Source organism: Thermobia domestica, chromosome 3 (genome assembly GCF_964235325.1).
Source record: "Thermobia domestica chromosome 3, izTheDome1.hap1.1, whole genome shotgun sequence".
Classification (NCBI taxonomy): domain Eukaryota; kingdom Metazoa; phylum Arthropoda; class Insecta; order Zygentoma; family Lepismatidae; genus Thermobia; species Thermobia domestica.
The window spans coordinates 140635778-140663643 of NC_137456.1; the positions used below are offsets into that span (position 1 = coordinate 140635778).

At 33.4% G+C, this 27866-nt stretch overlaps 1 protein-coding gene across 7 annotated transcripts in view; it reads left to right on the forward strand.

The window, feature by feature from the left end:
• The window catches only part of LOC145680771 (paired box protein Pax-6-like), a 559249-nt gene that overhangs the window by 461047 nt on the left and 70336 nt on the right, over positions 1-27866 (forward strand). For all 7 annotated transcript variants that reach the window (XM_081751760.1, XM_081751763.1, XM_081751761.1 and 4 more), the window contains one exon: positions 18211-18351. In XM_081751760.1, coding sequence (XP_081607886.1) covers positions 18211-18351 — 141 coding nt within the window. The remainder of the gene's footprint in view (positions 1-18210; positions 18352-27866) is intronic.

Consider the following 27866-nt stretch of genomic DNA (forward strand, 5'->3'; position numbering starts at 1 on the left):
CAGAACAACAGGCATCGGAGTTTACTGGCTTTAAATCCAAATGGCTACTCAAGAACGTTGAAAGTTGTGTTCTCAACTCAAATCGAACTCAAAATTACGCATATGTAAGTCACGCACTAACTGTTTACATAAAAATACTTTAATTATCAAACTTCTACAAAATGTATTTGAAGTGTTTAATTGAGTATTGTAGTAGAAATTATGACGCTTATCTTGAATGAAGAAAAACAACTACAAGCCTTAGTTTCATCAGCCTAGTGAGTATGTAATGAAGCATATTTTATAATATTGTAAAAGTAGTATGAAAAATAGACGTCTATTCGTGCCACATTTAATGATAAAAACTAAACAAGAAAGAAAAAAAAGTAATCACGACCTCGAATGGATGCGTTGTGAGTTAAAACTGTGTTATAAAGGTAATTATTTAAAAGCTCTATCAAGTGCAAATCAAAATTAAGACACGCAAGGAAAGGAGTATAGAAGGAGGGAAGAAAGAAAGAAAATTAAAGAAAAAAATAAAAGACGGGAGAACGATTTTCCCTGTTTAGTTGCTCTATTAAACCGTGTCTGCTATTGCACAAAGCATCCCTATTTTCTTGGGTTCAATGCGTGAGACCATGGTTGCGCATTCACGCAATACATCACGGAAAGCTTATGCGGTGTTCCTGTCTCCACTGTTGGTGAAACCTGATAAGAGTTCTTAAAAATTACCAACGGTGTGAATGAAAACACGTCAATGATCATGTCAGGCCTTCTATGCGTCATAAATGCGTGAATATATATTGTTCGTATACATTTATATGCTTACATGCTTTCTTAAATGCAGCATATTAAGCAAACGAATGGTAGATGGATCTATTTCATTATTGTCTTTCCAGTGAACACTTTGAGGTGTCTATTCAGCTAATAATAGTAGTTATGTAATTCGAAATACCGTACAAGTTGTTTGTGGATTGTAATTGGTGGAAAATTGAGGAACAATAACTCTTTATTAGACTTTCCCCACTTTTTAGACTTCCAAACTATGCTACGCAAATCTTATAAAACGGCTTTGTCCGTCCGTCCGTCCGTCTGTCGACAGGTATCAGAACAAAAACGATAAGAGATACCGAGATAAAGATTTTTGAAATCGATTCAGCTTTTCAAGAACACGTTCTATCTCCTCTCTTAACATCCATTAAAACCGGAAATGGTTCAAGTTAACGATTTCCGGTTTTAATCTCTATCGCCGTACAACAAAAGCAGTTAGTCACGGCGAGTAATGGCTTTCTGATATGAATTCAGCGTTCTAAATGAAATGAAATGAAATATTTCAGTTTAATTTCCCACGTTTATGCCCGTTAGGCTAAGGGAGACGGATGATTAAATCAAGTGAATGATGATAGAAGAGATGCTGGAATGAAATTGTGGGAAGAAACAGGAGTACCATGAGAAAACCCACGGACACGATGTTGTCCACCACAAACTTACTTGGCTGGGGAATGAACCAGGAACCCCGTACACCAGAAGTAAGTGCTGTACCACTGAGCCACCGTGTGTATGTCGTTCGTGGTCAATAATCACAGGCTTAGTAACCCCTTACAGTAATACTAAGACTTACTCCTTCAAGCCTTTTATTATAGAACCAACAAGAAGATAGTTCACACCATAATTAAAGAGATATACATGATAACCTAAAATTATTATTAACTCTTAATTTTAAATAGCTTTCAATCAGAGTTGTTATGTTTAATTCTTGTAATATAAGATATAAGGAAGAGAAACTACGAGGAAATAAAAAGTCTGTTTTAGGATAGAGAAGAATGGAAATCTACGTTAGGGAAGAAAAACTACAAGGAAATGAAAGTCTGACTTAGGATAGGAAAGAATGGAAATCTGCGTTAGGGAAGAAAAAAACTATAAGGAAATGAGAAGTCTGGTCAGGATATGGAAGAATGAAAGTCTGCGTTAGGGAAGAAAAACTATAAGGAAATGAAAGTCTGGCTTAGGATAGGAAAGAATGGAAATCTGCGTTAGGGAAGAAAAAAACTATAAGGAAATGAGAAGTCTGGTCAGGATATGGAAGAATAAAAGTCTGCGTTAGGGAAGAAAAACTACAAGGAAATGAAAGTCTGACTTAGGATAGGAAAGAATGGAAATCTGCGTTAGGGAAGAAAAAAACTATAAGGAAATGAGAAGTCTGGTCAGGATATGGAAGAATGAAAGTCTGCGTTAGGGAAGAAAAACTATAAGGAAATGAAAGTCTGGCTTAGGATAGGAAAGAATGGAAATCTGCGTTAGGGAAGAAAAAACTATAAGGAAATGAGAAGTCTGGTCAAGATATGGAAGAATGGAAATCAGCGTTAGGGAAGAAAAACTACAAAGAAATGAAGGATCCGGCTCAGGATAGAGAAGAATGGAAATCTGCGTTAGGGATGAAAAACTAGAAGGAAGTGAAAAGTCTGGCTCAGGATAGAGAACAATGAAAATCTGCGTCAAAGCAATGTGGAGAATGCTGGTCTAAGAGAGAGAGAGAAAGAGAGAGAATTTCACTTAACCAAATCTAATATTAGACTATATATATATATATATATATATATATATATATATATATATATATATATATATGAAGAGAAAAGGATCTCCTATCGATATTATAATCTGAAAAGCATACCAGAAACTAAAGATAGGATAATGTATTTATTTCAATATCGTATTAATATATTGTTTAAATTCTTACTTATCATATCAAACAAGCAGTCTTACTTTGTAAGTGACCCTACTTGACACAAATTAATTTAGAAATTAGTGAAACAAATTTATACCTACAGTAAATTAAAAATAAATAAAGTATTAAGAAAAAAAATCTTTGAAACCTATCTTGGTGTTATAAATCTATATATAATAACCAAGATAGTCGTAGCTTCTTTAAACAAGAAAATAAATGACTTGGAAAAATAATTAAAAACTATTCAGTTAATATGATACATATAGAGATATGTATTGTTACTCTTTGGATCTTGCGTGTAAAATAACTACATTTTGTGCTGTCATCCATTTTTACTTCAAAGAAAACACTTTTTATTTAATGTTTATTTATTTAAAAACACAGCAGCTGGTGATGGAAAAAATAAAAAAAAGTTATATTTCGAACGTTATAACTTAATTTTGAAATGCAAATGAACGTTTAAAAACTTGCAGAGCTCCTCCACTCTCACATAACCATGCGTGCCATTAAAAATAACAAATAAAAGAGAAAACAAAAAAAAAAATTAAAAAATAAATTGAATACATACAGGATTATCAGAACAATCAACACCGTATTATTGACACATAGTTTGTATAAGAACCACTCCATAGATGAGTTGCTTAATTAGAGCACTTTTCATCTACATATTTTAATTAAGAAAGATATACGAAATTTAAATTAACTTAAATTGATCGCTCTTCCCTCCCGCTTCCATTTTTTTCCTGTTTTCTATATTTTCACCCCATTTTCCTAATACCTAGGTATATACAATGTACGTATGTTCCAGTTGACGTATTCAGCAACTGACAGATGACACTTGGCATTTCGGAAGTGGAGATATATTGCTATGATGGCGCATGCATCATATGTTACAAAAACTTGGAAATTAACTGTATATGAATTATAATCCTGCATAATTCCTGTGATCCTCCAATATCCTCACTTAATTGGCAAAAAAGGAAGATAAGGTACGTCATGCATGCAAGTTGAGGGGAAAATCGTGTACAGTTTTTCTTTTCTCTATGCTTATTCTTTTCTTTCTTTCTTTCTTTTTATAAATTCCATTCTACCATTATTATTACATTTTTACATTAGGCCCTATAAACTCGTATTACAATATCACTTAATAGCTATATTAATATAAGCTATTAAAACATAAATCTTCCGTTTAAAATTTAAAACCTCGTTGGCTGAGTGATGGAGTGCTTAGGTTTGGTGACAAGGACCTCGAGTTCAGTCATAATTCGTGTGATGGACTTGTAGTAGACAACATAATGTTCGTGGAGTTTTTTTCGTTGTTTTTTGCTTTTCTACTATTTCTTAAACCTATTAACTTTTACATTATCACTGTAGCATTGTGTTTAGCGTCTTGTATCCATGTTACTTTATATACACGTTAAATACGTTCTAGATCTCATTGTCGCTTCACTTTAGATACAGCACATGATTGTATCTAGATCTCATTGTCGCTTGACTTTAGATATAACACATGACTGTATCTAGACCTCATTGTCGCTTGACTTTAGATACAGCACATGATTGTATCTAGATCTCATTGTCGCTTGATTTTAGATACAGCAAATGACTGTATCTATATCTCATTGTCGCTTGACTTTAGATACAACACATGACTGTATCTAGATCTTATTGTCGCTTGACTTTAGATACAGCACATGACTGTATCTAGATCTCATTGTCGCTTGACTTTAGATACAACACATGACTGTATCTAGATCTTATTGTCGCTTGACTTTAGATACAGCACATGATTGTATCTAGATCTCATTGTCGCTTGATTTTAGATACAGCACATGACTGTATCTAGATTTTATTGTCGCTTGACTTTAGATACAGCGCATGACTGTAAACTTAGATACAGTCATAGTTTGAATCTGACTTCTGATTATTTTTGCTTTAGAAATTTATCCCTGATTAGATTCATAGAGTTTTAATTTAAAAATTTAAATTTAGATTACACAATCACTTTACCTTATGTGATATATTTTTCGTATTTGACTTGAGAAAAAACGATGTCTGGCTTTAGACGCATGATGCCTGTTTTCAGACAAGTGTTCCTGAATTACTTAAGACGTTTCTACTTTATGTTAGATATAAAGTATGTGGGTTTTGGTTACATATTGCCTGACTTCATAAATTGTTTTCTGTTTTTATTTTAGATATACTTTTACTTCCTAATTAAGATAATGATTTTGCCTGACTTCAGAAATTACTTCTGTTTCTGTTTTTAGATAATCTTTACTTTCTGATTTACTCGTAGATCATGATTTGGCATGGCTTTGAATATGCGATATCTAAAAGTTTAAATATAATTTTTACATGGCTTTATTGTATTTTATTGTCCTTTCTTGACGAAGGTGCTAATTCTCGTTCTTACTGTATGTATGGTCCTGAGTCCGATTCCCGATGGGAATATTATCTTGGATACAAAACCCGAAAATGTACTGCAAACAATAGGACCCATCAGTACTGAAAATTGATGTTAAACTAAAATCTATCAACCAACCTATGTATTCATTGAGTTCGAGAGATGTTAAATTCAGTCTATTCATTGTGTTTCTGAAAAGAGATGTTAAACTCCAATCAATCAATTAAACAATCAATTCATTGTATTACTGAGAAAAGATGTTAAAATCTAATCAGTTAATGTATTTATTGTGTTGCTGAAAATCAATCAATCAATTTTATCATTAATTTATTGTGTTGTTGAAAAATGATGTTAAATTCTAATCAATCAATCTATTTATTAGACTCTATGTTGCTGAGAAGATACGTTAAACACCAATCAATCATTCAATCTATTTATCACGCTGATGGAAATTAATGTTGAACTCCAATCAGTCAATCAATCGATTCATTGTTTTGCTGAAAAGATATGTTAAACACCAATCAATCACTCAATCTATTTATCATATTGCTGCAAATGAATATTCCAATCACTCCAGTCACTCAATCAGTCGATCGATTATGTTGCTGAACTCCAATCAATCAATCCATTGTTGTGTTGCTGAAAAAGATGTCAAAATCAATCAATCAATCAAATCTGCCTATTCATTGATGCTATTCTAGAAAATCTGCTGACGAATATATCTTCTAGCTTCTACTTTCTGTAGTGAGTTATACAAATTAGCCGATACACATAATTAGAAACAGAAACTCAGCCATTGTTGCCACAGTGAAATCTTTGAGTTTTACGTCCCACGGTTTTGCCGGCAAGGCCAAAGGAATGAAATGGTGGAATGAAGAAAGCGGGAGGAAACGGAAGAACCCCAAGGAAACCCATGCACACGGTGTTTAACCACCATAAAGTTGACTTGGCGGGGGCTGAGATCGAATCCGGGACTCCAAGCACCAGAGGTGAACTCTCTACCATTGAGCCACCGCAGTCCCAGTTGTTATCACAGTGTTTTGAAGCTGGGGCAAGTTCTTGAATATATGAAATGATTATGTATTATTGCTTGCACCGCTTCGTTTGCTGCACTAATAGAAGTTCCACGTGCAAAGGATATCAATTCTCTATAATGAACGTATATTAATTTGCGATCAGACATAAAATCCACAGTACCAACATATATTTGAAATGCAGTAGAAATAAATCAACAAAACATGGCAAAAAAAAAAGTCAATGACTAAACACAATGTTATATCTGTATTCCTTAATGGTAGGATGATGCTTCTGTTTGTACACAAAATTCTGAACAAAATTGCATGTTAATAATTGTGGGTCATATTGTGAAATAACCTATTATAATGTTGCCGTTAGCAGAATTGTTACAACATTAAAGAAAGAAAAAAATCATGCATGTTTTTAAAGCATAAATCAAAGACATATTAATCCGTGTGAGAATTTCGTTTCAACCTCATATTATGTGTTGATTATGTTCGTGCTTTTGTTATTTCGTTTTATATTTTTCCGAACCGGGTCGAATGTGAATTGTGCTTCTGAACAGAAACAGGACACGCACTTAGTTTCTTCTGTTGTTTGATCTGGAAATTACCAGAATAAACTCACTGAAAAAAAAGGAAGTCTTGCAAAAGAACAATTGATACTACATATTGTTTGTGAACATTTTTTTCTGCTTACTTATCATTCATTAGCTAATCTCAATTTCCCACAATTATTGTTTGAAATACAAAAAAACCGCTAATTACTTTTCGTGAACTTGTAAGTTATAAATATACATACGTATATACTACTACATCGTATTTCACATGTTGCCGATCATTTGCTCAGTTACAGTTTATTTACATTTTCATGGGGGAAGGGGGGAATGAACACAGGGAGCGGGAGGGAACAATCAACTACATCCATACTAAAGATATTCTGAATGTGAAGGCTCGTGTTGACCACAACACGAGACGAGACGAGACATAAGTTGTTTCCTTGTCTCGTCCGGTAAACTTTGTAAATGTCCCTCCTCGTTTATATTATCGAAGAACTCTTTCTTGTCTCTTATATATTATCAATGGACTCTTTCTTGTCTCGTCTATATTCTCGAAGGACTCTTTCTTGTCTCGTCTATATTCTCAAAGGACACTCTCTAGTTTCGTCTATATTCTCGAAGGACTCTTTCTCGTCTCGTCTATATTCTCAAAGGACACTCTCTAGTCTCTTCTATATTCTCGAAGGATTCTTTCTTATCTCGTCTATATTCTCAAAAAGGACATTTCCTCGTCTCGTCTATATTCTCGAAGGACTCTTTCTTGTCTCGTCTATATTCTCAAAGGACACTCTCTAGTCTCGTCTATATTCTCGAATGACCCTTTCTTGTCTCGTCTATATTCTCAAAGGACATTTTCTTGTGTCGTCTATATTCTTAAAAGACTCTTTCTTGTCTCGTCTATGTTCTCGAAGTACACTTTGTTGTCTCGTCTATATTCTCGAAGAATTCTTTCTCGTCTAGTCTTGGTTCTCGAAAAGTTTTCCTCGTCTCACCTCGAAAATTATCTCGTCTCTTTTCTTCTCGTCTCTAAATTTATGTACACAATTTATGTTCCGATGTTGTTGTTTTTAATTTCACCTTGAAAATATCACAATCCTTCCTTATCACGAGTGATCCACGAGTAAGTGTGGTATAATAATATTTAAACCATATTTATTGTGGGAGTACAGCATATTGTGTAATGACTTTCGCATCCTTAAGCGTTGATAAGTGTCTTTCACTATAGTAAGTTTCCTCGTGCTATCAGCCAGGCGAAGATATTAACATCCGACGTTTCGAATGCAGACATTGCATTCATCTTCATCACGGTCCCTGAAGATGAATGCAACGTCTGCATTCGAAACGTCGGATGTTAATATCTTCGCCTGGCTGATAACACGGCAAAATACTAAAATCATGTCACCAGGAAAAATTCAAGCCTTTTATTATGTTTGTAGTACCACCTTATAAATTTACAGTTTTAATACTATGAATCACGTGATAAATAAATCAATGAGATCTAAGACTTGGGTGAACTAGCGAGCTACTTCGTGGCTAAACGGTTAGCGTACGTGCCTTTGACGTGGGAGACCCGGGTTCGATTTCCAGAAGAAGCTCATGTGGTTCTCATTCCACGTTAATCAGAAGGTCCCATGTCTCATATAGCCTCTGCTGAACGGAACGTTAAACTCTAAATCAACTAAACTCAATTGGGTGAACTAGTATGCCGTGAGATTTGAGAAACTTCTTCATCTCGTCTCAATTCTTGTTTCACAAATGAGACGAGGCGGATACTAGTCGAGGGTTTAATCTGAGAGTACGTGTTCCTTTGGTAGACAATATGGAATTACGCTTTTCAATAGATTTTTTAAAAAATAAAACTATCAATAAGACCAACAGCTTAAGAAGGATGGCAGCCTAGAACTCTGAAATTCTTTATTTGCCTATCTATTTATCTGTCTCTTCTGCATGTTTTCTTTTGCTTATTTTTCTTCTAGGGTTTCTGTTCTTTACCATTTTTTAAAACACATTCTCGATAATTCGAGCTGGATGGGACCAGGATCAGTTCAAATTTCTGAGAAACTCCAATTATACTGAAAAAGGGCCAACATTTTTTTATTTTTTATTTCACAGTCTTTTCTATTGGTAGATCTACATACAAATCTATTTTCAAAAGTTTGTCAGGAACAGACTCTTGTTTGTTAGGTGTAGCTTCTTTTAATTTGGGTGGCTCTCAGATCATTGAAATTCGAATTATCGAGCTTCTGCTGTATATTGATTATTTCACAGCTCTGAATAAAGAAGTCAAAGACTGAGAAATCCATTCTACATGTTCTGTAAGTGTGTTCTTTTACAACATTTCCAGAAGCAGAAACACTAGAATAATGATAAAAACGGAGATGTAGTGTCTTAATAATGTTAGAACATTAAATGATCGTCAGTTCTATTTGCACAGTGAGATCTACTTTTAGCTTTATGTCTTATGCTTATGCCCTGCGGGCTAAAGGAGACGGATGATTAATCAAAGTCAATGATTATGAAAAATTTGATGAAATGAGAATGTGGGAGAAAAATGAGAACCCATGAACATGATGTTGTCTATCACAAAGACATCTGACCTGGGATAGAACCAGGTACCCCTAGTATAGAGGTGAGCGCTCTACCAGTGAGCCATCCTACCCTCTTGAGCATTGAATCTAGCTTCAGTTGACCAATATAGATTCTAAAGAAAATTGGTCAACTTACAGACCAATCTCATTTGTATTTTCAGTGAAGACTTTCTATTTTTGACGCAAAAGTTGGTCAACAATACTTCAGGTTCCTCAGTACACGAGATGAGACAGAATTTCGGTGACGACATGCGAGATGACATAGAGATCCTCCAATTGAAACAAACACATCTCTCGACTTTCTTATTTACGCCTTTTACGCCCATAAGCAAAACTAAATTTTTGAAGGACACGATCTACTATTAAGACTGTACCGCAAAATTTATTTGAATATTATTGGAAAACCTTGTACTCTTAATAGTGTTTGAAGAACGAATATAAATATACAAAGCGAACGCGATATCTAACGTTATGAAATGTTGTGAGTTGGTGGTTACTTCTGGCTGAATTAGAGTAATATCGGAACACCAAGATTCGCTTCTGTATTTGGATAGTGGCTGTGAAGACTTGGGACAAATGGCGTATAGATGGTGTTAGTATAGAACCAAGTATACTTCTCAAATTAGCATTGTGTTAATACACTACAATCTGAGATTTTGTAAACATCTCTGTAGCAACATTAAATTATTTGTGGTCATGTATAGAAGCTAGCTGTATTATTCTATTAATACGTGTGACTTAAACGTATCGAGTTGTTGGGAACAATGAACAGTTGTATATTTTGAGCCACTTCCTGAGTTTTCCAGCTCACAAGTACGTAAATTTCCCCCAAGCAGATTTTACTTTGACATGCTCTGGAAATCCAAGTGACTCGAAAACAAAAAATGGGCGAAATACTGTATTTCTAGGTTCTTTGCGACATAATTGTAAGATGAATTCATTACGTTCTCATATTGCCCCTTCGCCGTCTGAGGGTAATCCCCTGTTTGATTCTATTATCCTTAAAGCTTCTACTAAGAGTTTGAATGTCTCTGGGACCGGTATGGTACTTGTGAGGCGTTCCGGGACTTGTTTGGCGTGGATCTGTTGTACCTAGGGTTGCCACTATTGTGGACACAGAAACTGGTTTTTGGGTTTCCGGCTTTAGAAAATACCGAAACAGGTTTTTGAAAACTTTAAGAAAAACATTTTTCCAAAACCGGTTCTGGTTTTGACTGTTTCCGTTTTAAACCCTTATCGATTTTCTATCAGTTTCAGTTTCAAAACCTTCTGGACTTTCTATGAAACCGGTTTCGGTTTTAAAACTTGCTCGACTTTTTATCAAATTGGTTTCGGTTTTAAAACGAGTGCGAGTTTAAAACAAGCAAATGTGTACGGTAACAATTTGCCATATTAAGAATAATAGAGATAATATAATATTCATGAATGAAGACTTACACTACCTGGAAATTTAAACCAAAAACATACGAAACAGAGAAACTAGCGTCGGCGTGTTGGTGGCTATAGTGATCGCACGGAGTCATGAAGCTACCCATTTCAGCATCCAATAGAACGCGAGGGTATGTCCTGGTCGTCAACCCCCATCCAAGAAATTTTGTCAGTATCATCTCTCGCGCTATACAGAAAACATCTGCCAAGGTTACAGCGTTGTCGGATTGCCGCTAAGCTTTGTTTTGTTTATCTTTGTTGTTATTGTTGTTTTATACATTTGTTGTTATTATTGCTAAAATTTAATTCGAAACTGTTACTGTTCATATTATAGTTCTTTAAGTGCTTCATTTTTGTCGCTCGTTCACTGTGTCTTGTATGTTGGGTGCATTTTTGTTGTTTCACGCTTTTTTAAGTGTGCGTTTGGAAGGAAGCTCCTCGAATAGTGCCGAATTCTTCCGATGCATCACATATGAGGCAAAGCAGTTCTATGATTAGTATGGAGTCCAGGCTTCACGAGTCCTCGTGCCCACTATAGTTGAACAGAAATTATAAATCATTGAACCAGTAAAAACATAAAATAACATCATTGGCTGTGACTTCTCAGCCGCGGACATTTTTTTTTTTTTTTTTTTTTTAGCAAATAGAACCTTATCAATTTCTCTATAGTGATAAGTAAACATTGCAAGGTCTAAGTCAAAATTTACAAATGAAGCTAAAAGAACTTTTGTCTTATATTTAGCAAGTTATTTGGATAGTTTCGTGTACCGACCATATAACGCGTCCCTCTTATGCGTAATTCAGGATGTTGAATTTTTTTCTTTAAATTTGGAATCTCCCATCTAAATCGGGACAGGTGGCTGAGTTGTACTACATGGATTGAAACTAATTTGTTCATAACCCTACAGTATATGTTAGAAAAGAATAATATTTAAAAAAAAAATTCCTTTATACCTTCTTCTGGTGGTACCTCGAACTGTCATCTTTCTGAAATTAACCACGTATCTAGAATTTTGTAATGTTGTTTCAAATATATAAGACAACAAATTAATATATTGATTGGTTATTTGTAATAAATGCATCTAAAGTCATTATGTTGTAAAAAGTTATTATCAAAATGGTTCTTTATGAGAATTTGTACACAAAGCATACCTGTGGCCTTACCTTTATATATATATATATATATATATATATATATATATATATATATATATATATATATATATATATATATATATATATATATTATATAACAGCCTACTGTTATGCATGTCTATCTTGTATTTTTTGGAACGTAGTTGATATTATTATTATTACTTGTATGTTTTGTTTAAATAAGGTTTTCACGCATTTCATCTCATGTCTGCACACAATTGTTCTGTTTTCTTTTATGTGATGCGCCAGCAAATAGAATGTAATATTACACTGATTCAAACACAATTACTTATTAACGATTTTGACCCTTTTTTTCTTTCTTTCTTTTAAAGTCAATCTCTTTCTAGTTTTCTTTTAAAAATCATAAATTTGTTTTCCTTTTGTTGTGCTTGATCTGCCGCCAAACGTGTCATCAACCAGGAAATAGTTTGAAGTAATTGTATGTGTATTGTTTGTTTGTTTACTTTTACATTGCGTGGGGGGAAATGTACTTATATCAAAGAATTTTTCATGTTGTCTACATATTTTTCGTCACGATTCAAGTATAAAAATCTTGCAAATTCATTGGTGTATTCCGAACAGCACTTCATTTTGTCGCTAAACTTACTCTGGAGTTTTGACCATACATAAATTGAGAACATCGATCATCGTAACAAATATTTGTTTGTAGTCTCAATTTCAACTATTTGTGCTTTTAGCCATAGGCTAATACAAAAGTCAAGCTATTCTAACTCTAACTCAGAAACTTGTACTATATTGCCAAATTTCATTTTTTTTCTTTTTTTAACAAACTAGAACATTAAATCACTTAATATTAGTTACGAAATTCACAATTTTACCTGTACAATCTATTGCTTAAAACAGTTGGGATATTGGTTGACGTTTTTAGTTAGTTGGTTTTTGACCAGCTCTCCTATAGGAGAAAAATTAGAACAGATCCTTCTCTAAATTCAGATTTTTCTTCCTTTAAAATTATTTAAGCTCGATTAGAATGAAAGGTTGAAGGGTACGAAAGACCTGTGAAATGACTCTGGGTTATCTTGCTTCACAAAACTATTAGACTTGGGATACAAACGTATATTAGAAATGTTTTTTTGTATACAATTGTATGTATAATAAAGATATAGCAATTAGAAATAACATTTTTTGTATGTATAAAACCGCATACAGATAACATTTGTAGTATGTAGCCTAATAAAAACTTTTACAGGTAACATTTTTATATGTGTAAAAGCGCATACAGATATCATTTATAGTATTTATTAAAGCTTTTATAGATAACATTTTCAGTATGTATAAAAACTTTTACAGGTAACTTTTGTAGTATTAATAAAAGCTTTTATAGATAACATTATTAATAACTATAAAATATTTTACAGATAACATTTTAGAATTTATAAAAGCCTTTACAAATACAAGATATTTGGTATTAATGAAAGTTTTTAGAAATAATATTTTTAGTATTTACAACAGCTTCTACAGATGACATTTTTAGTACTTATAAAAACTTTTGCTGATAACACTTTTAGTATTTATACAAGCTTTTACAAATGGCATTTTCAGTACTTATAAAAGCTTTTACAAATGCCATTTTTTGTTTCTGTAAGAGCTTTTACTATGTAGAAATTGGATACCCTGCATGACGTTGTTTTTTAAAATAGATAGAATGAGTATAATATGATACTAATAATACCAACCTCATAAGCCTTGTTTTCGCATTATTACTTTTGCAAAAATAATGAAGATAAAAGAAATCGTGATGACCGCAGAACGCAAGTAAAGTAAACCGCAAAAATTTAGGTTGTGAGAGCATACCCAGAAACGGCGAGAAGAAACCGTAGCCGAAGAAACAATAGGCATGTTTAGAAACGGTTCAATCTACAAATATCAATGCAACAATTTTTATGCTCCTTTCGGCCTTTTTTGTCTGATTGTCTGCTTTTCCCCCCCTAACTTTTGGCCAGGTAAAAGGAAAGATACATATAAGATTGGTTTTAGTGCTTTTGCGTGACTCCGATACTCTTTGCAGTTATAACCTTCTTTGTTTGTGCCTGTGTTTCACTTAATTTCTCTTGAACATTTACGTATATAATCGAAATTTATATATATAAGAAAAAATTGAAAGAAAAATGGATATAAAATACATTTGTCTAAAGCTTTGTATCTTTAAATAAAAACGCATTTGTGTTAAAACATGATTTTTCATTTTTATTATTGTTATTATTATTATTCATTCCCATTTTATATTGCGAAATATGTACGAATTCTTCATTTATTATTTTTATTGCATTTTGTAAATGTTATTGTTCTTTTCCCCTTAAAAGTGATCTATACGAAGTCTCCTACTCTTCTTTGCCAGCGGTCGGTGATACTAGTAATATAAAACTGAAAAAAAAATATACCATTGTCCGCACTTCGTTTAAAAAAATATTTTTTTTATTCATTTATATTGTATAGTGTAATTGAAACTATAGTTCTCAGTTCACGCTTTTAATATAAGTCGTGGCTGGAAAAACAATTCTCCTTTTGATAACCATAATTGTGCAGACCCAATGGAATCGCTACATGGAAAAAGTTGATCGACAACGCATATCATAAGTTTCAGAAATGAAGTAGTGTAATAGTTTTACACGCTTTTTTATTTTTTAAAGAAAAAAATATATATAATACATGAATATTTATTATTTACATTAATTTCTCTTAGTGCGGAGAAAAGTTAAGGATAAGTGAAACGTGATTTCGCTTTGATTATGCTCAAAAGTTTATAAGTGTTTACTTTGGCACGAAACATATATATACACCAATATTTTTCTTTTACTTTATATGGAACAAGGTTGTTTTCAATCTTGTAAAAATAATATATATTTTATGCTTAACGCACATTTGTATATATATATATATATATATATATATATATATATATATATATATATATATATATATATATATATATATATATATATATATATATATATATATATATATATATTACAAATTGTCAGGATTGCACATCTTTCTTCATATGATAACAACCATCACTGAAGAAAAAAAGAGTTAGAATTTTTTAATGCTTTTAGAGTTTAGTGTTCTTAAACCGCAAATTAAGCTATTTTTATTTTAACGCTTAGAAAATGTGTAATTCGTTGTTTACTCCACATAGAGACACGGTAGCTCAGAAGTAGAGTGCTTACCTTTTGTGCCTGGGGTCCTTGGTTCGATCCTAAGCCAAGTAAATTTGTGGTCGCCAACACCGTGTCCATGCTTTAATCATCATTTTCCTTAGCCTAACGTACATACTCGTGGGACGTTAAACTGGAAGGTTTTATTTCCCTCACAAAATCCATTTTTTTAAAATATAAACTGTATTGTATAAAATAAATACAAGATAGACCAATCAACATGTATTACCTACATTTATTATTAATTTTCTTTGAGGTCGTGATTTTTTTCATTTTAAGATGATAAACTTGTTGGAATACCTTGAGAAAAGTAACTACTAAAAATTTGTTTTGTATTAATTGTAAATGGTATGTTGTATTATTCACTGTTGAGTATTCTGTATACATATTTCGCGGCATTCTTCAAACTAATGGCTTTGTTATAATGCAAAGGATTGTAATTTGTATTACATCTCAGTCTGTGCAAGTTTAATTTGTGCCAGAGAGGTGCAAGTGTGAAAATTGGGTTTGAGTTTACACTCTTTTGCTTTCTAAAGTTTTAACTCCAAGTTAGAGGAATGATTACTAAACCTAAAATAAAATAAATGTAGGATATTCCAACAAGCCTAGAAATTTTTTATGGAAGTTACCATGTAAAACGTACATGTAAAGATACATATACTCACAAATATCGCTAAATCTGTTCATTTCATAAACTTCTGGATTCATCCAGTGAGTCCAATTTACACTGTGATAGTCTAACAGCTTCATCATCCCAAGAAGAAAGTTCACAATAACAAAGCAAAATTAGTAAGTAATCAAAAAGAAGACAAACTAAAAGCATAGTGATTGATCTATATTGTATTTACCTTACACAATGCAGTTTAATTTTTGCCCAGTACACTTTAAATCATCAGTTTCGAAGTATAACTCATTTTCTAGGTATTATCATAAAGAATAATTCAATTTTAGGTTTAGAACGCATTCTAACACTAACTAACTAACTCTATGAGCTATTGAACCCGGAGGTTCAAATCCTCTTTTAGAAAAGCTCTTCATCGACTTCTGTCCTTAGTCGATTGGATCCAGTTTCTACTGTATTCCTATTATATCTTGTATTATCCTGTATTATATATTCCTGTATTATCCTTCCTTATGCGCCTAGGTCTTCCTAATTCTCGTTTTCCGATTCTATTTCCGGTTAAAACATTGACCTATCCACCTGAGCCTCCTAGACTTGATGACCCTAACAATGTTTGATAAACGGTATAAATTAAGTAGTTCCTCGTTATGAAGTTTCTGCTATTCTCCATACCTGTTCCCCTTGGGTTCGACTATTTGTTTCAGGATTTTATCAAATACTTGTACTTTCAGTCTGGGTTCTTCCCTCAGTGTAAGCGACCATGTTTCGCAATCATACAGGACAATAGGCATGATTACCGTTCTAATATTTTAAGCTTTAAATTCCTTGATAGAATTCGCAGCGACAAACGATTTTGAACTGAATAATACACGAATTTCTTCCTACCAGTCGACATTTAACCTCTTCATAGATGTGGTTTTCATCTGTTAACATTAATAATAGATATTTGAATGTATCTACTTTCTCGAAAGTATTATTTGATATTTTGTCGCATCCTCAATTTGCAGTATTACGATCCCAGAGAACTTCCATGTATTTAGTTTTCTCTGAATTTACTTCCAAACCCATGTGCTTTTAAACGTTTAATTAGACCTCTCCATTTCTTTTTATTGTTCTCCTATTATTGCATAATAAATTTACATCATCAGTATGCGTCATAACCTGGTGAATACCATTCAGCTCTAGGTCCTGATCGTTATATTTGATTTTTCTCATAGCGCACTCAAGAACAAAGTTGAATAATAATAGAGACAACGCATCTCCTTGTTTCAGGCCATTCTCGATGTGAAAGACCGTAGACAAGATATTTACTACTCAGATTTTACTTTGGGATTCATTTAAATACATCCTAATTAATCTAACTAGATTTCTCGTTATTCCAAATTCTGTAAGAATGTTGTAAATGTTTCCTCCTTACCAAGTTTTAGGTTTTCCTGAAATCATTAAATAAATAATTGATGAACCGTGATATTGTATTCCTATTTCTTTTTGAGTATTTGTCAAATCATAAGTATCTGGTCGATATTTGATCGATTTCGCCTAAATTTGCACTGATAATTTCTAATATTTAATCTGTATATGGGCTCAATCTTGCTAATAGAATGTTTGAGTGGATTTTATAGGATGTTGACAGAAGATAAATGCCTCGATAGTTATTATATTCAGTTTTGTCGCTTTTCTTGCGAATTGAAATGATAATATATATACTTTTTTCCCTCCAGTTAAAATTAATTCAGTCGGAATTTCATATACATCCGAAGATTTGTGTTTCTTTAATTTCTTTTATAGCGATTTCTACTTCTGTTCGGTTAAGATCTGGAATATATAGTTCTGCTTGTGCATTTCATTTTTCTCACGAACATTAGTTTTTAGCTGCATGTTAAGTAAATCGCCAAAAAATATTTCTATTTATTCAAGATGCTATCTATATTAGTACGAATTGTCCTGTCAACTTTCTTTAACATATAAGCCAGACGTTTTATAGCATTTCTTAAATTCGTTGATGCCTTTGTACACGTCCCGAATGTTTTTATTTTTATATTATCTCCAAGTTCATTAATTTAACTTTCGGAAATCTTGTTTCTTTGTTTTAAAAGTTTTGGAAAGATTCTCGCCTAATGTCAATGAAACTTTGTGTAGGTATAATACTTATCGTTTGGATTTGTAGCCAATGCTATTTTTCCTGTCTTCTCTGCTAGTTTAATGAAAATTTCTAGCATTATCATTGAATAATGTTGTCTTAGGCAGAACATGCAGTTCTGAAAATTTCTAACTAAATAAAATAAATTGAACATAAATATGAGTTAAGCATTGTATACATTATATATATATATATATATATATATATATATATATATATATATATATATATATATATATATATGCATAAAAAACAAGATCCTTAGATAATATTCCCTTTTCTCATGTAACATCTTTAATGTAATAGACTTGGAGAGACTTGGATACTAACAAGGATGTAATGTACTTGAATACTGTATTAAGTAATAACAAATATTGTAATATTTGTTTCTTCGTATAATTTTTGCAGGTACTTTAAGGCCACCAGGTCTCATCGGAGGTAGCAAACCAAAGGTTGCCACACCAGCAGTAGTATCCAAAATAGAGCAGTACAAAAGGGAAAACCCAACTATATTCGCATGGGAAATACGGGAAAGACTTATATCGGAAGGTAATGTACAAATAATTTGATTACATATTGCTTCAAATTTCAGTAGTAACTAGCTCTGGGATTATACACTATACAATCGAATAAGCACTCCCCATATCGCTCGTGGTTCTTATCTTGGAGCAACGGTGCCACAAGTTGTAGCACACACCCACCATCTACGCATCTATAGAAACTAATTGCGAGGCAGCACCCAGGTCGTTCATAGTGAAGTTTCGTCGTATGGTGTCGCTACTGTCTGTCTATTGCTAAAGATTGTTAATCAGATTTTGTAATTGTTACAATTTCGTATTTGTATTTAAATAAATGGATAAATTGAAAAATAATATTAACAACATTTAATCAGTTTTAAACGCAATCGATTCAATTATTGTTGTTAAGATTGAATTGAGTGCATGTTTGTACTGTGAGATTTATACCTTTCCATGCATTGAAGAATTTGATCCTTTAGAGCAGTGATGACTAATTTCTAGCGGCAGAACAAAATAAGAATCAAAATTGGGAGCCAATTTTAAACTTTCCTTTCCCCGCTAAGGCCAGGGTTTTGCAGAATGTGTATAAGTTATATGTTAGGGGTCTATGTAATATTTTTGTTCTATATTCTCCGTCGCACATTATTATTAATTTTTATTCGCTCTTCGGATGAAACATACTCGTGACCCGTCATTTGGCCATCACTCCTTTAGAGAAACAGTAGTTATTGATGTGAGTCATTCAGGACGGATGTAGCTACGTAGTTATTCATGTGATCTGCTGAAGTTGGCAATAACTTCAGAGTCGGATATTACAAAATTGACTCTCTGTTAAGAATATATGTATATGGAAGAACGCAACGAATTAGAATAATATGTAGCGAAAGTTCTTGGAGGTAACTTCAGATTATTCTTTTAGTCAATTAGAGCAAAAGAAAAAAAGACATATAGGCTTCATTTTCGTAAAAAAATAAATAGAATACTATGAAATGTTCAGAATGAAAGTTTGTATAAATGATGATTAAACGCAGAAGAGAGAAAATTATGTAGATACACTCGTAGAGTTTGTTCCCACGAAAATTTTCTGCAAAAAGGAATATAGAAAATTCGTAAAAGATTTGAAGATTTATCAAAGTACCATTTGAGAATTATGATTTGACAGCTAAAAAAATAAATATCGAATTGTAATTCCATGTTTTGGAAAGTATATATAGTTTGACAATAAAAAATATAAAAAAGAAATAATGAATGAAAGAAAGAAACCAAAGTCTATTTAGTGTGATTCAATACAAAAAAGAAATGCTTATATTCTAAAATATACGTTTACAGCAAAAGTTTTGTTACAAGAGAGTCTGTGTGAGATGTATTTAAGAATGAAGATGGAAATTTCTTATTCTTTCCCTGCAGTACTTGTTAAAAATTGTATAAATGCTCCATTTAAAAATTAGAATTCTAGTTAAGTGTTGTAAGTGACACTTTCAAAGACCAGTAACATCCATATTAATTGATATTGCAATAACAATTAACTTACTCAAAAGGTAATTTTATTGTAAAATCTGAACATAACAAAATTGCTGGTCACAACAGACAGTATATGAGAATCACGGAAGCATAATAGGGATAATATCGTATTGCTTTGATGATATCGTATTCTGCAACAGTAACTTATTCAATATTCTGGCTTATGAGCAATATTGTTTATATGTTATTGTAGTCATTCATTTTAAATATTTTTCCTTAAAGTATTACAGAAAAAAATTGCAAAATAACGTGCTTATCTTTATCGTTAATAACATAGTAAATAGTAAATCAGATTTCTTTAGAAAAAATCCTTTATACGTAGTTAGTTAATTAGTAATGCTTTCATGCAGAGGGACTGAACCCGGATGTTTTGGGCTAAAATTTCTCCTATGTGTGTAGTTTGTTCACCAATTCTTCATCATAAAGGAAACTCCTGTACGGTTATTGGCATCTTGGGCCACGCATAAAAGGAAGCGAATATAATAAATCATCCCGTATGATATCTTTATTAGTTGTGATTAAATGCTGAAGTACACACTTTATCCGCTGACAAAATGATGAATGGGAAGATAGGTAACTATTGATCCCCACCCCCTGAAAAAAAAGAACACGAAGAGAGGCACTAATCTTATGGTCTGCGTAGTTTATAACCAGTAGCTACTCAACATGACCAATGTTTCAAATAAATAATGGCGTCTAATCGGTAGTGAGAACATATCTCTTTTCTGGCAACCAGGTATTAAAGGCTCTGTGTTATAAGGAAGGCTTTTGTCGGTGATTCAGAAGGATAACATGTGAGAAGTGCAGACACTTTACTACATCATTTTTTTTTTCTGTCTTTAGTTATAGTAGTCTTCGGCTTGTAAAGCGAAGGGATAGTTAAAAGGTAGTCAGTCACGCAAGAAGATTCTATTGTGAAACTTTACTGAAGATGGTTGACCTCGTACACTAGAAGAAGTGAGTACGTTTGTGTAAAAGATAACCATTTTACATGAATGATACTTGAGAGCAACCAAGATATATATATATATATATATATATATATATATATATATATATATATATATATATATATATATATATATATATATATATATATGTATGTATGTCATGAGCACTAGTCCATAAGTAGTAATAATACTGGGTTGACACAAAGTAATATTTTTAATTACAAGTAATGACATGTGTGTCACTGTTAGAGGTATGTGACTCACCGTTAGAAGAAGCGAAACAACAATAGATAAGATATGCTTAGTTATAGTCGTGTCGTTGTATGAATCGTCCTCCAATCACGTAGCACACTAAAGCAGAAGCTAGCGCGTTTGTCGTTTTCTGCTGATAACTTTATGTCCTTGAAAGCACTCGGCTGTTGTCATATCACACCAATGAGCAAAAAGTCATATAGATTTAACGGATTGGGGGAGTGTCCGGAGATGTGAATTAAAAACTGCAACACAACATTAACTACAAGTGCTTTCAGGTCAGCCAGGGTAAACAAGGGATTGTCCAGGCCGGGAGTATCAGCGGAGAAGTATAACAGTGCATAGTACAATATATAATATTTAAATAAATAATCTATTTCAGCATAATATAAGCCATGAATTTATTATTGATAATCAATGACATATCTTTCAGTGCCGTAAAAAATGTTGGTTTTGTCCATTTTTTTTTTTTTTCAATAAGTTTCACGTGAGATCTTACCCTTAAGCATTCATGTTGAGGTCGATTTCATCTATCGACTAATATGTCTGTTAATTATAATTTTGGACAGTATATTAGGATTAGGATTAGGAATTAGATTTCTGGATTTCCAACATCTATTACCATGTTAGCCCGTCACGTACGAGGGATGGCATCTCTCGGCAATCACACTACCCGGGCAATTGGGGAGAAAGAAAGGAATGGAGAAGGAAGGAAGCGGTCTGGGACCATTATATAAAATACCATTCCGGCATTTGCCTGGTGGGAATGAAGAAAATCCAGGAAAACCTCACTAAGAATGACTGGCCTCATCAAGCTTTTTACACTTTTTCGACTGAGTGTCCCCACCGTGAATCGAATCCGGGACCGCTCGTATCAAATGCGAGAGCATTAGCGACTACGTTACGACTATACATTTCATTAACCATACTGTGTAGCACTAGCATCTGTGCTAGTATTGAAAGAAAATCTCCATAGGGTATAGTTTGGCTGCAGTTTCATCTTAACAGATAATCTGATTATTGTACATCGTTTTTAAAGTTTTTTTTTTGTTCAGCTCAATGAGGTATATCGATTGAAATAAGTTATGTCTCATCATTTGACATTTTTTTTCGTTACTCGCACTGAGAAAATGGTTCGTTTACTGAGTGAGGGTTAAATGAAAACTCGGTTGGGTCTGCAGCAGCCAAATATCTGTTAAAACTATTGGCCTACTAGTAACCGATCACTACTCAGTTAAGCCATACTTTGCTCTTTTTATCTACTTTTAGGCTACTAGTCACGGGGAAAATTTGACAAAATACTTTACCTACAGTAACTTACAGCTTTCCATATTACAGAGTTGTTAATGAAAATCGATAAACAAAATTGTCAGGGTCGCTTTATAGAAATTCACATTATTTTATTTTCATCGGCTAGTGAACTATCCTTATTTTTGGGAGGGTAGTAAGAATTTAAACTAAACTACAAAAATATTCTTGTGAGGTAGGTCAAAATGCAGTAATCAGAAAAGGAATGTTTTGAGAGTCAAGATACCGAAAACCGGGACTGCATATACATATACCTTCCATTACGAAAATTTGACATGAAATCGTAAGCAAGACTGGGTTAAAACAACTCTACCAGTTAGAACTTCGACGTCAAAAGCAACGAGAATCCAACATATAATTTTTCCCCGTCTGTCAAAAGGCAGAAATCTATGGACAATAGTTGTACACTGAGAAAAAAAAAAATGTAGGTGGCGTACTTAAAAGGTAGGTTACACGCGTAATTCCTGTAGTTTTTGGACTTAACGTACAGCAAACGTATAACTGAAAATGCATGTTTTATAATACTTTCCGTATAAGTGTCATCTATACGTATCTTCCGTATGAAACAATATAGGCGCTCAGGATCTCTCACACAAATGGACGTATATAACATATAGCTGAGAAATGTAACATAAGTATATGCATGTGAGGTACGGAAACCAATTAGATGTCAGACATCTTGCAACGGCATGATGTAACATCTAAGGGCAGTGCGTATGTAGCATATGGATAAGGTATGCTACATACTGATTTCTGTAGTAAGCAAGAGGATTCCGTATATTTGTACAATATACCGCTGTCCGGAGAACGGATTTTTCTCAGTGTAGGACAGTTATATATTTTCTGGTGTGTCAAGTTTAAGAATTACACAATTATCCATTCATGTGTTCTTATAATAAAAAACAAATCTTATTGAGCTAAATGTATACAACGAGTGAGGGATCGCATGATATTTCCTTCGCAGAGTGTTTGTCTTTGATGCATGGCCATGTGAATTTGTGGTTGATACAGGGTAAAAGTGAAGGGGAACACGGGTGGACGCCATTCTCCCACTTCCAGAAAATATTTATAGCGTCCCTCCACTTCCTTAAAAAAATACACTGGACAAAGATAGTTTTGGGGTAAGGCGTGACGTCATGCGTCCCCCTAACTATTTAAATCCAATTTAATCCCTGGGTGGATATCATGCCCTTTTCGGTAAAGGAGATAGATGATTGATGAGAATGAATGATAATGAACTGTTTGGTGGAATAAAAATGCGAGAGAACTCGGAAAAGAGCATAAAGTTACTTTGCCTGGAATTAAACTAGGGACATCAAAAATGAGCGCTCTACCACTGATCCACTGTGCCTCTTCACTTTTTAAGTTACAGTTATGATTTTAGAGCCTGAATGAAGTTATACCGTTTCACTACTAAATATGCATACTCTCTGTGTGAGTAAACCATTTTTCCCACACAAATTTGTACAGAACACCCTAATATTTGAAACACTAAGCATGTTCTATTGTGCTTAAGTTTATTATCTCTGATCTAACAAGATACTGTGTCCTTGGAAGTCTAAAGACATCTTAAAAAAGAAAACTTGACATAATGAGAAATACTTAACCTTCTCATGATATATGTTCGCTGTAATATAAGTAAATTTCACACAAATTAACACATTCCCTCTTCACCTCTAGTTAAAAGTGTTAATTTTACTTATCTTCTCTTTGAAGAGGTATCGCCAGACAGCCATCATTATATAATTTTAAAAAAATACTTCCTGTTGTATCTTAGGTCTTGTTTCAGCTGTCGAATTTAATTTTAAACACATTTTTAGATTTCCTCACGCAATATACTTTTGCAAATGGCTGCGGCTAATGTGGTTTGACTACTCTACAGGGAATACAAGAGCAGAAAATGAGCTTAACATTAGTTTATCTGTAAGATATTACACTATATTAAGCACCCTTATTTTCTTAACAAAATTTATCATAGATTGTGATATATTAACGATGATATGGAGGATGTCTGTTTTACAAGAAACCTAGTTTTAAGGATAATAACCAGACAACCTCAAAGTCAACATTCATTTTGTTTTAGCGAAGGGAAGAAACGGAGCATGTTCTATTACCATTGCCCTCTAGTGTTCTTTGATAATATCATTCTTTAGAACTACATTAACTTAATCCTTTCCCCCGGCCTCCTCATTAAAAAATGTTATCTAGTCTTACGTCTGAAGCGGCCAAACTATATATTTTCTGTGCATTGATGATAGCTAATGGTTAATCATGAAATATTAATGACCTGTGATTATAGTGCTTTTCTTAAAAGATACGGTCGTGGTTCAGTACTTTGTGGAACCCTTCCTCCTCCTCCTCCTTAAAAAATAAAAGAAAGGCGCAAAATTGAGCTCTTACCTTTTACCTTCCTTGCTTCATTTTTCCTTACTCTTTCCCCTTCTTTCCCTTTGAGCATTTCTTCACAATTGGAAGCTTCTACGCTTTTACATATAGGCAAGTTGGTAATGAATTATGTGGCTCACTGAATATCAGACAAAATAATAGTTTTAAGCAACGAAACCTCATTTTGCTATCGCTTCCTCGTTTTTCCTTATATATATTCAGTGTGAAAAAGCAAGAAAAAAATGGCAGTTACTTGTTAGCAAACGAGAGAAACTGACGATCTCTCTCTCACTCTCTCTCTCTCTCACACACACACACATACTTACAAGCATTGTGATTTTTTTTTTTTTTTCAAATAATCTGTTAGAAATCCTGTCAAAAAGACTCCGTGATCAGCGTAAAATAATGACCATAGTCACGTGAAGATATTGCAGTGTTTCTACTTAGTATCTAATTTGGTCAATATGCTCTACACAACTAAAAACCCTGTATTTTGGTTTTATATATATATATATATATATATATATATATATATATATATATATATATATAAAGTTAGTTATGACCATCTGTATTCGATGTAGAACATTCAATGCTATATCAAATCAAAGTGTCTTCAGAAAGTGTTTTACACTGCAAAAAATACATCAGTGTTTGAACATCTTTTCCTTTTAGGAATGACTATTGAACATCGTTTAATATGTTCCAAGAATATCCTGAAGTGTATCACCGAATGTCTAGAACGTCACCTAACAGTTGTTAATAGGAACTGCCCTAAGAGTGTTCAAAACGTACCTGAACTTCTGATACGTCCCATGGATATATGAGACAGAAACGACTTGTAAATGTTAAAATGATGGTAATGTGAAAAATGTTCTAGCACTATTTAATAATCGTTTCTGTGCTCATACATCATACTTCTTGGACACATGAGATGTTCAGGTCCTATTTTGTCAGTCCTGTTCAATGCATGCGCGCCTATTAAGTGGGTGCTCCGGGGCTCCGACACCCACACAAATATTCTTGTGGATGCGGCGCATCGACAAGATTTTTAGTTTGGACTGGGTTTGAACCCGTTTCTCTTGCTTTCAAGTCAGTCGTGTTACCGATTGAGCTAGAACAACTTTTATCCTTATAGTACCGGTATATTTTACTTTATCCAGCACAGCCTTTTATGGCAGTGTTCATGAAAGATTTTAACTAAAAATTAATCAATCAAATATCAAGACTTTTATGAAAGCATATAGGCTAACACGTCTCACCATTGATATGCGCCCACATAAATTTTGGAAAGTCGGCGCCGTTGGTTCAAATAATTAATTGCCAACTTGTCTATACGCAATAGCGTAGAAGCTTCCAATTGTGGAGAAATGCTCGAAGGAAAAGAGGGGGAAAAGTCACAAAAATGAAACAAGGAAGTAAAAGGTAATATATCAATTTTGTGCCTTTCTTTTACTTTTTGAGGAGAAGGAAGAGTTCCGCAAAGTACTGAACAACGAGCGTATCTTTTAAGAAAAGTACTATAATCACTGGTCATTAATATTTCGTGATAAACCATTAGCAATCATCAATGCATAGAAAATGTATAGTGTGCTCCCTTCAGACGTAAACCTAAGTCTATTAGGGGAGTTCCTATTAATCACTGTTAGGATGTATCATAGACATGTTTTGTTAACTGATAGAGCATATCAGGACATTTTTGGACATGTTAAACAACTTCCAAAGTTGTTCCTAATATATGTTCAAATGATGTTCAAACTCTGATTTAATTTTTTATGGTGTAGTATACGACAAAACGTGTTTCACCTTATCTTATAAAACTATGGAAGATTTCCAAATTATTGGAATCTTAAAGTGAAACTGGTTTTAATAAAGGACATATTCGCAGCTTCGTTGAATATACAAGTTTCTTATGAGTACTGGTTTATGTTTAGGAATTCATACAATACGAAGCTCAATGGCCTTCGTAACTATGCAAATTTTGCTTGCAACCTGTACCAAGAAACCGGAAGTGGTCGATTTCAGCCATTTCCAATTTGAAGATAGGGTTAACAGAGAACATGGTACGTATTTTTCAAACGACAGATTGAGGATCTGCCTCCAAACACACTTCTTGCTATCTCTTTATCATTTTTGTTGTATGTAGATCATTATTGATACTGGAATTTGTAGTTAATTTCTATCACTTCCAGTTTTAGTACAGATTTAGAGATGATACTGTATAATTGGGATGCTTAATCGATAGCAGAAAATCGCTTTTCGCTATCTGTTACGACTTTTGCTCTATAGTGATAAAAGACAAAATTGGAATTGGATGATTACTACCATTTCCAGTGCATGGAACACCTCCATTAATGACCTTGGTTCCTAAGTTTTGATCTACATCCTGACCAAAACTGATGGTAATATATTAAGTAATTCTTTAGATTTCTGGTCTCCTGCACGGAGGGACGGACAGACAGGCTAAATCAAATCCCTCCAAAATAAATGAGTTTTCTGTCGCATCAGCCCACGAACTTTCGATAATCACATAGTGAACGTTTAATTGGATGATGTGTAGTCAATGCAATTATGATCCCAAAAGCGGTTTATCTCTATCCTAAAACGTGCGACTACGAACTGTGGTAGATCAAAGGCTTTCAGTTTAGATGGATGACGTGTGGTCATTACATAGTTTACATTACCATAATTCTTGGTTTTCTAAATCATAGTTCACATATTTCTTACTGATAAGTCGTTTCTCAATTGCGTCACAATGGTAGGTAGACTCGAAAAGTCGGGAATTGAACCAGGAGCTAGCTATATACACTAAAATTACTTGCACTGGCCATTAGACCATACTTGAGCACTCTAAATACACACTGTAGTGATTTAAACGATCTGCAGTTTGTGTACTAATATGATCCCACGTTAAGCTAATAGGTCAACATCTTATATAGCCTCGGTGCTCAAACGGTTGATTGATTGATTTTCAGTTTATCATTCTTTCAGCAATAAGACTATATGAGACGTGGACCTACAGTTTAACGTGAAATTAGAACGACGTGAGCATCCGCCGTTAATCGAACCGAGACCTGTTGCTGAAAGAGATGATAAATTCTAATATAACCAATCAACCCACGAATGGATA